This window comes from Biomphalaria glabrata, chromosome 14 (genome assembly GCF_947242115.1).
Source record: "Biomphalaria glabrata chromosome 14, xgBioGlab47.1, whole genome shotgun sequence".
Lineage (NCBI taxonomy): Eukaryota > Metazoa > Mollusca > Gastropoda > Planorbidae > Biomphalaria > Biomphalaria glabrata.
The window spans coordinates 11,527,745-11,541,108 of record NC_074724.1 but is presented as its reverse complement, the minus strand read 5'-3'; the positions used below and the strand labels follow the sequence as shown (position 1 = coordinate 11,541,108).

Genomic DNA, 13,364 nt, shown 5'->3' with positions numbered 1-13,364 from the left:
GACTCTGACACTAGTCACTAGTGACTAGTGACACTCAGACTGACAGTGACTGAGTCGTGACTAGTCTATCTCAGACTCTCTGAATGAGTGTGAGTATTCAATGTAGATGTCATGATCTGTCTGATGTGTTGTGATGAATCTCACAAGCCAAACAATGAATGATTATGATATATTAAATATTATATAATATATAATACTATATAGATCTAATAGTATATATATTATATATACTATTAGATAGATGTAGATCTAGGTAGGCCTATTACTGTCACTATGTAGACTAGTATGACTGTCTCTGTCTATGACGACTATGTTACGACTGTCTCTGTCTATGACGACTATGTTATGTCCTGTGTAGTACTAGATGATTAGTAGAGATGCATTTCACATGTCAGTCTTTTTCTTGTATTGTCATGCATGATGCATATTAAAGATGTTAATGTTAATAACTATTTCAGTTGATTCATGGTATGCCTTGGACTTGTAAACCCTCTACTAAATTATAACTAAGTCTAAAGTCTACTAAGATTAGGACCTAAGCGACTTAAGGTTTAACGTTTCTAAAGCAGTTGGTTTTCCTGGCTGATTTAGGCAACCCATTTCATGCTCTAACTCTAACAGCACTTGTATGAGTTAGTCCTAGCATGGAATAAGAAATGTGGCTTTATCTTTGTGTCTTTTTGAGTATATTTTAAGTTGTTTTTTTTCTTTTGTATGTATATTGTTTGCTATATATAGAAATATAGTACACAATTATAAAACTGGTCTACACAGATCAATTTCTAGAAAAGTCAAGTGAATGCCAGTAATAAATTAAATGTTAGACTAGATTCTAGTGGTAGAGAATAGAATTATAATGTACCCTTTTTAGTCCTTAAATACAATGCATGACTATTTCTATATCAGAAAGTTAAAAAGATGTACAAAATATCTTGATGATCCTGTTGCTTGCCCACTGCCATGCCCTGTCATCCTGCTGGGAGGTTTTGGCTAGGATGAAATCATGTTCAAATCTGAAACAACGTCCAAAACATTATTGACCAGCGCAATAAAAAACTACTTCCTCAAGGCATGTCAAGTATACACCCATTTGATTAAGGGGGACAAAGGGGCATCCTAATTGTCACAGCTCATTGTGACATGTTTATGATTTCTAGTCAATGATTATAAACTGTGGTTATAGCACAAAACCGCTTGTAAAAGGAGGACGTGTTTGATATTCACTACTTGATTGTTCAGACTTTATGGGATATGGAATATCATTCTTGATGCTAATTTTAATTGTGTACAATGTGTTTCTACTATCTAATGGCTGGAATAATCTGTAGATATCAAGTTATCTATTTCTAATAATAAATTTGTTGTCTGCTGATACATGTGTTACTCAGTGCATTATTGTGATACTTAAGTTTGACTCAAACTCTACAATTTTAAGCACAGAGAACCATGACATTCGCGTTATGTTTGAACCCGAAGTAACATCTAGGAAATAAAGTATGCCATCATGATGTTACACTAATAATCCATTATGGAGCAGAAGTTCAAACTAGCAGTCTTCACTGGAATCAAAACTCTAGACCAGCGGTTCTCAACCTTTTAAGCTCGGCGACCCCTTTTTACAATCTTCCCTCTGACGCGCCCCCCCCCCAATACACACACACATACAGCAATAGAAGAATAGACAATAACAATCCATATTTTCGATGGTATTAGGCGACCCCTGGCAAATTTTCAATCGACCCCCAAGGGGGTCACGACCCACAGGTTGAGAACCCCTGCTCTAGACCCCTCGGGTCTTCACTGGGAACAAAACTCTAGACCCCTCGCTTGGATAGCCAAGTGCTTTACCACTTATCTTGAAAACAATTAGAATGATCTTGAATGTCTTGGTTTAGAGAGTAAAGTCCTGACATTATATGAAAATGGCATTAATTTTTACTGTGAAGTTCACAATTGTTTAATGGTTTGACCTATATTTCTGGTCCTGTTGGCTGAGTGGTAAAGTGCTTGGCTTTACCTGCTATATCTATGACCTAAATCTAGAACTAATGGTTCGACCAATGGCCTGAGCACTCTTCATCTATTGTCAATAACAATTCATAAATCAAACACTTTTGGATTTGTTGTGTAATGAAAAGTAAAAACTGAATCAAAGTCTAATTGGATATGTATGTGTGGTTCCTTTCATCTGGATGAATTTTTTTGAGGCTTCAAAAAAATGGTTGGTTACATTGAACAGTGCATAAAACAAGCAAAGTTTTAAAATACTTAAAAACGAAAACATCAAAGCTTATCTAATGGAAAGCTAGGGGGAAAGAACTCCACACTTACTAATATATATATATATATCTCAATAATGTTATTATTATAATGTTAGTTATTTCCCTTTTTGATATCAAACAAAATAATTAATCACCAATAAATAATTGATTAAAATTAAATTTTTTTTTTTATTTATTCATGTTTAGGTATTATAAATGATTTTTAAACTTGATCAGAGAATAGTTTTGTCATGTTTTGTTTTTACCAATGAATAATTGTGCAAAGTTTCATCTTGATCCCAGACTGAGTGTGGGAGAAAAGCTTTTTACCAGACAACTAACAGAGTGAGTTGATATAAGCTTTGTAAAAATATATAATATATATTCTCTAAAATTAAAATACATAATTTTCTTTTGTCATTCTCAAACAGCTATATGATCAAATAATTATCACCATTTGTTTTTCCTTTCTCAGCTTCATTTTTTGATAGCAATGCTACAGTTTTTATTTTACCATAGTGTTGTACTGATGTAGATAAACCCACCTTTTCACTACCTTACTTCTTTGGCTCAGCAGCTGTGCATGGGCCAAGGACTGCACAAGCATCTTTTGCTTTGCTTTTGCCTTAACTCTCTAATTTACATGTCCTGTATTTTAATGGTGTCATGTTTAAGTGAAAGAAACTTGGTGTTTCCCATTCATAATATTTAAGCTTAATATACCAGAATTAACATTTATGAGCATAAATTACAAAATCTCAAAGAAGGATTGATGGTTTAAGATATATATATATATATATATAAATAAAATATCATATACATGATTGTGAACTTTGAACCTGTTATGTTTATTCTTCCTGATATAAAAATATAAATAAAGTGAACCAGAAAAATCCAAAATTAAATTTATGCAAAGTGTCAATAGGTGCAATTTTAGGACAGAACATTAAAATAAAGTTGACAATAATATGGTAGGGTTTAAGGTATAACATAGTAGACATCTGAAGTCTGGATCTAGATTATTCTACAGCCTAGACTAGAAATCTATGCTCTCGAATCCAAAATACTGTACTGTTAATCAGAGGGAAAAAAACAAATCATAATGTAGTATTTTCATTTTGGTTTTTAAAAGAGGTGAAATTGTACACCCCTCTCATTTATTTTACTTAAGTTCACTGGACAGCATAGGCATTGAAGCACATCTCATTAGTATAGAAACCTAATATCCAAGTCTCATTTGGTTAATGCAGTCTCATTTAGCTGATGCCTCCTCATTTGGCTAAAAAATGTCATTAAGCCTGACCTACTTTCATTCTTCCAGTTTACGTAAAACAAAAAAAAAAAGTAGTTCCAACATCTAACTTTCTCTGTCTAGATCTAGATATTAAATTTTATTCTATATTGAGTTGTTGAAAAGTCTATTAAAATTTCATATATTAATAATCCTGAAACCAAAATGAAACATACTGCTAGATTTTAACTAACTTTCAAATCTTGTCTAATTGTAATGAGTCATTAACTAATGACTAAGACATTGATTAAGTATTGGCAATAGTTACATCTTGTTATTAGTTTAAGCACCAGTGATGCTCAAGCTTTTTTGGCCAGGGAGGAAAATAATTTTCCAAAACACGCATCAGGAGCTGGTGCAATTGTTTTCCCCTTTTTTTCTAATTTCTTAATAATGAGGACTTACTGCACTGTTTGCATAATTTGGAAGGGCTTCACAGCAATGCATCATGGGCCAGATATTGTCAGTATCATTGAGTGGAAATCACTGGTTTACATCATAAATATGAGGCTTAAGTTGTGAAATAAAAGTTATTATTTTGAGAGGGGAAACTTAGTTTTAAAGCTCATGAAGTTGAGATGTTTTGGAATATTTAGCAGAATACAACAAAAATTGTAATGGATAAGGAATTATTTGGAAAATAGGTAAAAGCTATTTTGTTCTGTAATATCATTTACAATATCGATAAATAAGCTAATTGATTTTTTTTTTTAAATGTTTAAGCAGAGTCTGAATAAATGAATCATTATAAAAAGATTTACATATTTGTCTGTACAGATCTATATACTTTTTTTTTTATGAACTCCACATCTGGCACATGGTATAAATAATTTTATAATATCTTTTAGCTAGTTAAATATTTATTATCCAATGCAGAAATAGATTTTCTTAACCATGTTTTTTATAAGTTAAACATGCATTTCCAGTTACCGATTAGCAATTGAAACAACTTTTGCGTCAAGAAAATAAAACAGAAAAAAGTTTATAAAAATAATGAAACCAACATCATATACCAAGTTAATGCTAGTGGGGTTACTAAGAGTATTGCTGCACTAACAGTTTATACATGTATGATGTTATAGTAATATAGATAATAGTTTCATTAGTCTACTCTTATATCTACTCTACTATTATACAACAATCATCAGTTCAGTTCATTTCCTTTATGTAATTTTCATACCCACTAATATGTTTGCAAACAAGATGTTCTTCTCTTGAATGCATTCCAAGTGTTTGGTTAAAACACATTTTGAAACATTTCACGGATGGTCTCTCTCTCCTCAAAATTTATATATATTTTTTTTTAACTCTTTATCTTCGTAATTACTTTTCTATGTTCTGACAGAATTGTTAATTTCCCATATTTGTACTTTCAACCCTGTTATGATTAAACTTCAATAACATTTTTGTTTGTAATCAGAAAACATTACTTTTGGTATAGAATTATAGGAGAATGCATGTTTTTTTTTTTTTATATAACACAAATTAAATTTTATAAAAACATATATTAATTTAATTTAATGAGGTCAAATTAATGATGGTATTGTTAATCAGGAGAGAAAGATTTAAAATACTTTTGTAAATTTCATCTTTAATGCTTCTCAGTTTAATTCATCTATGTCATACTAAGACTAATGTGACTAGTCATTTATTATAGTAAAATCACATTATTATAATAAGTCAATGTATTTAAATTAAAAAATTATTAGCATTTACAAAGCAATCACTGTAACATTCACCCGGAAATACCCTCTTCTTTCTCTCAGTGCTCACCCCCCCCCCCCTTCCCAACGCCTCCAGACAAGTGATAGGATCATAGGGCACTAAGAAAGCTAAAAAGCATAAAATTGTGCTAAACAAAAGTAATTGGTAAAAGTATTTCTAATCACACAGATTTATTTTTGTTAGTCTAGATCTGCTTCAAATTTAATTACATGACTGATCCAAATTAATTGATACAATTATACTTTAATATAAGCTTTGTTTTTTTTAAAGTATATTTTTTTTTATGTTCAGGTTCTTGGATTCAGGGCCAAGACTGTTCTGAAAGTGAGATTACAACATGGACACTGTATGTTTAGACCTACCATAATTGTTTGTTATTCAGAACCCTGAGGGGCTAGACATGCTAAGACGAAGTCAAAAGTAAGTTTGTTTAATTCATTCATTTCTCTTTTTCTAGTTTTCCACTCCACTTATCATGCAACTTGTCTCAACCTTTTTGTTTTTAAAGTGCCACTATGCGTGCACACACAGAGATATATATATAAACATGCATAGTAATAACATCTCTCATTATTAAATGTTTGTCTGCCATTGATGGCTTATGTCATGACAGTACTTAGTCTAGATCTAGTCTGTGTTTTTCCACAAGAGGAGAAGTAAAACTCTGAATTCAAATCCCTGTTTCCTTGTGACTATACTGAAACATGAGAAAGGCCTTCCTTTGGACACATCATTTGCATGGAGAGGTGGGGTAAATTCTGTGGGGGGGGGGGGGGGGGGGGGACATCCATCAGACCAAAGCTAATGCCCAGGCTTCATCTCATTTTTATTAGAGGCCATGCCATTCATTATGGTTATTTTGAATACCAGTAACTTAAACTGGTGTTCTGATTACCCTCAAGTGAACAATATTCTTGGTAAGAAAATAAATGTACAAAATGTTTGCTTTTGGAGGCAAGAAATTTATTTGGGGGGGGGGGGGAGGAAAGAGAAAGGATAATTGCGTTGTTTAAAACATCACATATTTTATGTATACTTCTCTCTCTCTGTCTCTCTCTTTACATTAGTCTAATATTTGTGTCTTGATCATATCTTAAACTGCAGCAATAGTTAGCGGCATTACAGTGTTTCTAATTTCTAATATTTATTTTTTGGCCATCTTTCCATTTATGTTTTGTTGTTCAAGAAGTGTACAGTTGTATGTTTATTTACACAGGGCATATTTTTGGGGAAATTTTACCAACAGCTAGATGAGTTAGTAACTTAGTGGAGAAAATTTTAGGTAACTTTTCAAACAAAAAAAATATGCCCTGAGATATTGTATTGCTTGTTTGGCTTGGTGAAATAATGTGCATGGCTGTTATTAGAGTTTTAGCTTGCAGAATCTGTGCATGTACAGAATTGAAGTAATTTCATGAAGAACAGTTTTTACAAAGCTTATACCAACTCTGTCTGTCTGGTAAAAAGTGTGTATTTACTATATCTCTCACACTCAAACCTGGATCAAGCTGAAACTTTGCACAATTATTCATTGACATAGACAAGACAATAAAAACAAAAGTAACCAATTAGACAATTAATTACTGGTAATTCATTATTTTGTCTAATAGCAACAAGGAAAACTAATACCTCCCTATTCACATAGATGACTAACTTTTTTGGGTTTAGTCCCCTTAAAAAAATGGTTAACGCTATTTCTCCCACATGCATTCTACAGTCAAGTTTATTACTTCAAACAATAATTTACTCTACCTAACAAAACATGAATCAATAAACAAAAAGACTTCATTAGTCAATTAATTATTGGTATTTGTTTTTTGCTGTTGAATAAGGGAAATAACTTTTACATTATTGGTAGATATAGTTTTAAGGACAGAGCTCTTCCCCTTTAGATAAGCTTTGCTTTTTTTTAAAAGGATTTTTTAATATTTTTCTTGTTTTTCTCTTGTACTAATTTATATGTAATGATAAATTAGTCTTTTTTTGCTGTAAACTATATGGTTACTTTGACTACAAAACTGTCTTTGAATTGCAACGCACAGACTTAATCAATGGCATACTATGTAGTTATTTCAAATAGCCACAGATGCAATTTTCTTGTTGTATGCATAAAAACGATAGAAAGTTTTCAAACTGTAATATTTAAAATATCTCTGTATAGGCTTTACAAATCTTATATCAACTCATTCGGTCTGTCTGTCTGGTACAAATTTTGAACATGTTATTTCTCCCACTTCCCATTCTCAGATCGAGCAGAAACTTTGCACATTTATTCTTTGTTCCTAACAATATCGAAAAAGGATATGAATCTAACAGTATTTTGATATGTGGCTGTAAATGTGAAGTTCTTTCCCCTTTGACAAACCTTTTATTTTGCTTGTTATATGTATTTGTTAGCTTGCCAAGACCTGACAGTCTAGCCTGTATGTTGTTTTGGCTAAAGGCGATATTCCAAAGCTCAGTTCATGTCTGCCAGCTCATGGTTTCTCTCTTTAGTTTTTTTATTGCTTTACAAAATTCCCTGTCTTGAAGTGATAGGCCAATTACTTTGCGTGGCTCATGAGCGTACATTGCTTTGTTACTAAGCCAACCTGCCTTGGTCTAGACTACTCTAGACCATGACCTTTCTACTCAGGATTTGATGTCGTTCCTAGATTCACATAGTTTCCAAATGGGGGAGGGTTTGATAGGGGGGGGGGTGTTACCTGACCATCTGTTGGAAAAAAAAGAAGAGGTGGCTGTTTGTTGTGCTAGCCAATTAACACCCTTGTAAAGCTTTGCGCCCGGAAACTCGACTTACTACACGACCTGCACTTCAACCTAGGCATTGATATTTGTAGTGCGATATATTCGTTTGGAAATGTATTTTCAATTAGCACCAGAACACAAAAACTGGTGCAAAACCATTATTACGAAAATACAATTACATTTAGTATCAGTTTGGTTCTACTTTTCAATAAAGTCAATTCATAGAATAGGTCAAATAATTCAGAAATGAGCATGTTTTCGATGTTCCATTTGCAACCAGACAAACATTCCACTGCTTAATGCCAATTTGTTTTGAAGGTCTCATCGTCCTTGTCTTTCTCTTGCTAGAGAGAGCCCGTTAGTATATCTTCATCGCGCTCTCCACGCTGTCCATGGGCTAGACCAGTGTTTCCCAAACTGTGGTCCGTGGATTCCAATCTCTCTTTAAAAAAAAAAGTAAGCAGTGTTTTCGCTAAATACTCCGCTAAGTGTTCCGTTAAGGAAAACGTTTGGGAAACACTGAGAAGTATTGAAATAAAACGTTCAGTAGCTGGAAATGTTGATGAGTACGCAAGACAATCTCACCATCTATGACTTGGCATTTACCAAATTCATTATACACGAAGATATTTTGTTCATTGGTTTGGTAGTCAAAATACATGCAGTTTATTTCAACCATCACGACATTATCCGTAACATTTCTAAAACCCATGAAAACTTAATTTATTGCTAACTTTCCGCTGCCGAGGACAGAGGTAGACGGCGAAAAGAAAATCTAAAACGACCACCGGCGGACAATGGTTATACCTCGGATATATGTGGCAAAATATGTAGGTCGCAGCTGGGGCTGTGTAGCCACGAGAAACACTGCATTCGTCATTAATCCTCGGACTCGAAGACAAGCTTTATTATTATAGCTATCTTAATTTGATTGAAGTAACACCTTTAGTAAAATCGCTAAATTTAGAAACCTTTCAAGATAGACAACTTAAAAGTAGTAGCAATTATACATAAACCACTGAACCATAATCTTCAAATACAAAAACAAAACCCAATAAAACACTCAGAAAAAGACACAAAGATAAAGGTTAATTCTTTGTTCCATATGCTATGACAAATTTGTACAAATGCTCGTTCTTCTCTAGTGCTATTAGAGCATGGAATGGGTTGCCTGAGCTAGCCAGGAAAACCAGTGACTTAGCAGAATTTAAAAGCATAGGACGAAATCATATTCTTTATTTGAAGTTACGTCTGTATTTTATAAGATAAGAATAAAAATACTAAAAATCTAATCATAATGTATAGCTTTCGAATGATTAATAATATTCCCTTTTGGTTTAAATACGCCATGCAGTACATACATTTTGAGTTTTATTTGATTTGAGTGTAATTTTAATATACAGCTGTATTTCTATGTATTTTGGACACAGAAGGTCCAGGGCTTAAGTAAACGTTTGACTACTTCATATTGCGCTCACGGTCTCTTAGCTGTTCAATTCTTCTGACATTCTACTGACCAGTTGCTGTGCGTATCAATGTTATTGTTTTCGACACCAGCCTACTTCCTGATGTCAGTGTTCATGATAGGAGCTGATTTAGTTTAGTCTGTTAGTCATGTGAGAGTGTGTTCGTCCATTACCTTTGATCATGACTTCTAAGTCGTGTACCTGGTCGTTGTAACTATGTACACGTTTGGGTTGAAGTCATGTCTGTCGTCTGCTGCCCTTTTCGTAGATCTAGTTGTTTGTTTCAACTTTCCAGATTGTGAAAACTGTGTCATTGAGATGAGTGAGAATCATTAATATAATCATATCCAAGTCTACAACAAACTTCAAAATAAATCAAGCAACGAAATCCAGTCTCGTGTAGCTTAGAAATAAACCCAAATCCACATTAGAAATACATGGTGAACGACGGCGACATTCATCCCGTCTGCTCTTTGACGTCATTCTCCGTTTACGTCATCACGTTCAGATGCGTGGCATCATTTTAACCACCGAAATTGTAGCTGCGGGATACGATTTAAGGGTTGACGAATACGTCATAGTATTCTCACTCAAACTGATTCGCGCCAAAATCTCATTCACGTCTCCTATGTTTGATCTATGGTTCAAAATAGTGTTCACAGCTGGTCCATATCGGTGTTGAGTTGTCCACACAGTTAGATCAGTGTCAACAGCGCTGTCCATGTAGCTAGTGTTTGTACAAACCCTTCACGGCAATTGTGCTAGAAGCTTTATACATCAAACTTGAAGCATTCACTCAGCCATTCTTTGGGGTCTCATGTTTGCAAGCTAAGACTCTGACTTGGAATAGAGTGACAAAAAAAAAGAGAGTCTCTTTGTAGTCATATACGTAGCACTGTTCCGACTTTGACAGATAACATTTGTGTCAGGTCGGACTTATTACAAAGGACTACAGTCATTTGTACAAACTCAAGGAAATCGCTGTTAACACATGCACAATTTAACATCAACAGCTCAGTTATTATTATTTACTATCCCTTTCATTGTTTGTTCTCAACAGGTGGCGATTATTTAATTAGGGTTAGAGGTTATGGTATTCTCGATTCATTTCCTGCACCGTCTGTGCGTTCGATATTTGAGGGTCATGGATCATGGTATTTTCGATTCATTCTCTGCATCATCTGTGTGTTCGATACGCATTTGCAATTTGGCTTAATGGAGTACTAGGGTCTTATTCTATGTATCATTATTGACTCTACAAAAGCGGTGATTTATCAGTATCATAAGGGCCTACATTTTTCTAAGACGATATACTCGTGGCGATGCTTGCTGTAAATCTTACATTAAATCATCGACCATTCTAGCGCATCTATTACGACATTGCAAGTGAAATGCGTTCAAGTTCCAGGTGTATTGACCTCCCTTGACTTTCGTCTTAATTTTTTTAAAATTATCTCCCTTGCGTATTAGTTTTACCTGCACAACTGATCACGTGTTTCATCTTTTCCCTAAATCACTTCTTTCTATATTTAGACTCCGCAGTGCTCAGCTTTTACATTTCAAAGACTTGCATTTGGTTTCAAGCCGTCAAGTGTTTGCGTTGCGTGCGTGCGAGAAGATTTAATCCCAAGACGTTTGAGCAGCGGCGTTAGGCGCTAATCCAGTAGGCTCGGGATAGAGGTATTTCCTCTAAAGAAAGAGCTTGTCGTTCAAGTCAATATTTCTTTTAGCGGGTAATGCTTCCATCAGTATGTTGCTAAAATATAATAATAAGTTGTATAATAGTAATAATAAACACACGTCATTCAATGTTTCAACTCAATTTGAAAAGATCGATCGATGGCTGATGCTTTCAGGGTTCACCCCCCCCCCCCCTCGCCTCAACTTTTCTCCGTGCTCGTAAGGGCGGCCTCAGTTGTACGTTGGGCTCTGGGCGAATATCGTATGCGGGCCAAATACTGGCTCGAAATTGAGCCTTTATGTTAAACTTGGTATTGGATGAGTAACTATAGTCTTATTTAGTGAGAGCTGTATCCAAAGAAATCCGACTTAAAGTGTTTTAGTCTATATTGAATTGGTATGGTATATTAGGTGTAGATCGAACTTATCGGTGACATAAAATATCTCTATCGCAAGACCCCAAGGGGGCGATCTCCCTTGTTTGCCACCTTCTAAGACCGCCCCTGGTGCTCCTCATCTTCTTCCTTCCCCTTTTGTCATCCATTCCAGTAATAAACCTTTTTTTTTTAGGTACTATGTACTTAAAACATCTGCGCCCCCCCCTCTCGTCTGCCAACGTTTAAAGATTAGCATTAAAAGACCATCTCAACATTCCTTATATATTTAGACAAAGTGATGTTTTAGTTTGGCTTGTGTCGTTTCTCTAGAGGAGGTGCCGAGGCTGGTTCGCTCGCCCCCTTTTCTCCCCTGACCCTCTCTATTTGTTGACTCTCTTGTGGCATTACTTCAACAATCTTGGTACTTCCTGTGAACCTCTCTTGTAGTTTAACAGACCGGGGGGGAGGAGGAATGGGGGGAACACTTTTCTCTTGGACCGTAGACCAAAGTTGTATTTTTTTTTTTGGGGGGGGGGTGCAAGCTAAATATCCCTGAGGCGTAATTGGGTGAGCACAGTCCTAATTTCAACACGCGTAACACGCCCTCTTCCGTTGGCACGCACCGGGCGCCACCGATGATCAGGCTGCTCTCACAGGGCGCGTCGTCGCCATGTCTGCCAAGCGGGTGAGTAAACTCCAAGGAGGAGGGAACCGAGTACCTACATCCTACCTAGTCTTTAAAGGGGAAGTAAGCAGAGTATACACAAAGGTTGAGGAACTTTTGTAAGGACTTCGAAAGTTGGTTTTATGGATACTCCAACCTCCTTTGAAGTATTCTAAATGTGAATCCAGTGGATTATTTTGTAGAGATATATTTCGTTCCTTGTCTAATCACGTGTGATATTTTCTTCGATTAAAGAAATATTGAACTTTATTCGTTAATTAGAAACGTTGACATCTGGAAGTGGATGTAAAAATGATTCAAAATTAGTTCTTCTTGAGTTCACGGTAGAACAGGCTTTGGCTGTGTTTAACAATTGTTGAGTGTTCTTGCTTCTAGGTATAATAACAAATGTTTCGTTTAAGAGTGTGTAAACCAATGTTTGAGTTTTTTAAAAATTCGAGTTTAAAGAAGAATAGTTTAAATGTTGCATTGAAATAAAGCAATGAACTATAATTGTACAATGAGGTCGTAAGTAATCTTTATGATGGTCAAACAACGTGTCAATCACTCTGTAAAGCGTGTGTTTGTTGTGCCACACAATACTGGCCATCAATACTGGTACAAATAAGAACATGTCTACTGTAATGCGTGTGTGTGTTGTGCCACACAATACTGGCCATCAATACTGGTACAAATAAGAACATGTCTACTGTAATGCGTGTTGAGTCTTGAGTGGGCCTGGTGTGTGCGTGTGCGTTATGGAGTTTAAGGACTGTGCTGTCTGCGAAATTGGGGGGTCGGGGGGGGGGGGGCGCGTGGTGTTCTCTGTGAGTTACCGTGCTTAAGCCAAGTGCTCAATACAGGTGAGCGTAGAAGCGCGCTGACCGAGTCGACGGTGAGTTTAAAAGTTTTGCAAACAATACTAGATCTACTCATCTGGGTTTTGCATTGCTTATTGCAGAGTTTAGATTGTGAATGGCTGAGAGGCGCTTTATATAAAAGCATTTTTAAAAGAAATCAGATGCTATATAAAAAAAAAAACTTAGCTCATCAAAACGTGTTCACTAATCATTGAGTAGTATTGTCTATCTTTAACTAACGTTCGTAGAGAAAATACATTGTACAACAAGAGAAGAAAGTACACTCCCTCCT

At 35.2% G+C, this 13,364-nt stretch overlaps 1 protein-coding gene across 3 annotated transcripts in view; it reads left to right on the top strand.

The window, feature by feature from the left end:
• The window catches only part of LOC106058318 (serine-rich adhesin for platelets-like), a 100,055-nt gene that overhangs the window by 324 nt on the left and 86,367 nt on the right, over window positions 1–13,364 (top strand). Inside the window, exons 1-2 of one of the 3 annotated variants that reach the window (XM_056011488.1) lie at window positions 4,091–4,196; window positions 5,569–5,697. In XM_056011488.1, the coding sequence (XP_055867463.1) occupies window positions 5,678–5,697 (20 nt within the window). In that variant the 5' untranslated portion in view covers window positions 4,091–4,196; window positions 5,569–5,677. Of the gene's footprint in view, window positions 1–4,090; window positions 4,197–5,568; window positions 5,698–12,113; window positions 12,609–13,364 lie in introns of those variants that run through there. The other 2 variants (XM_056011487.1, XM_056011482.1) reach the window with 2 other exon arrangements.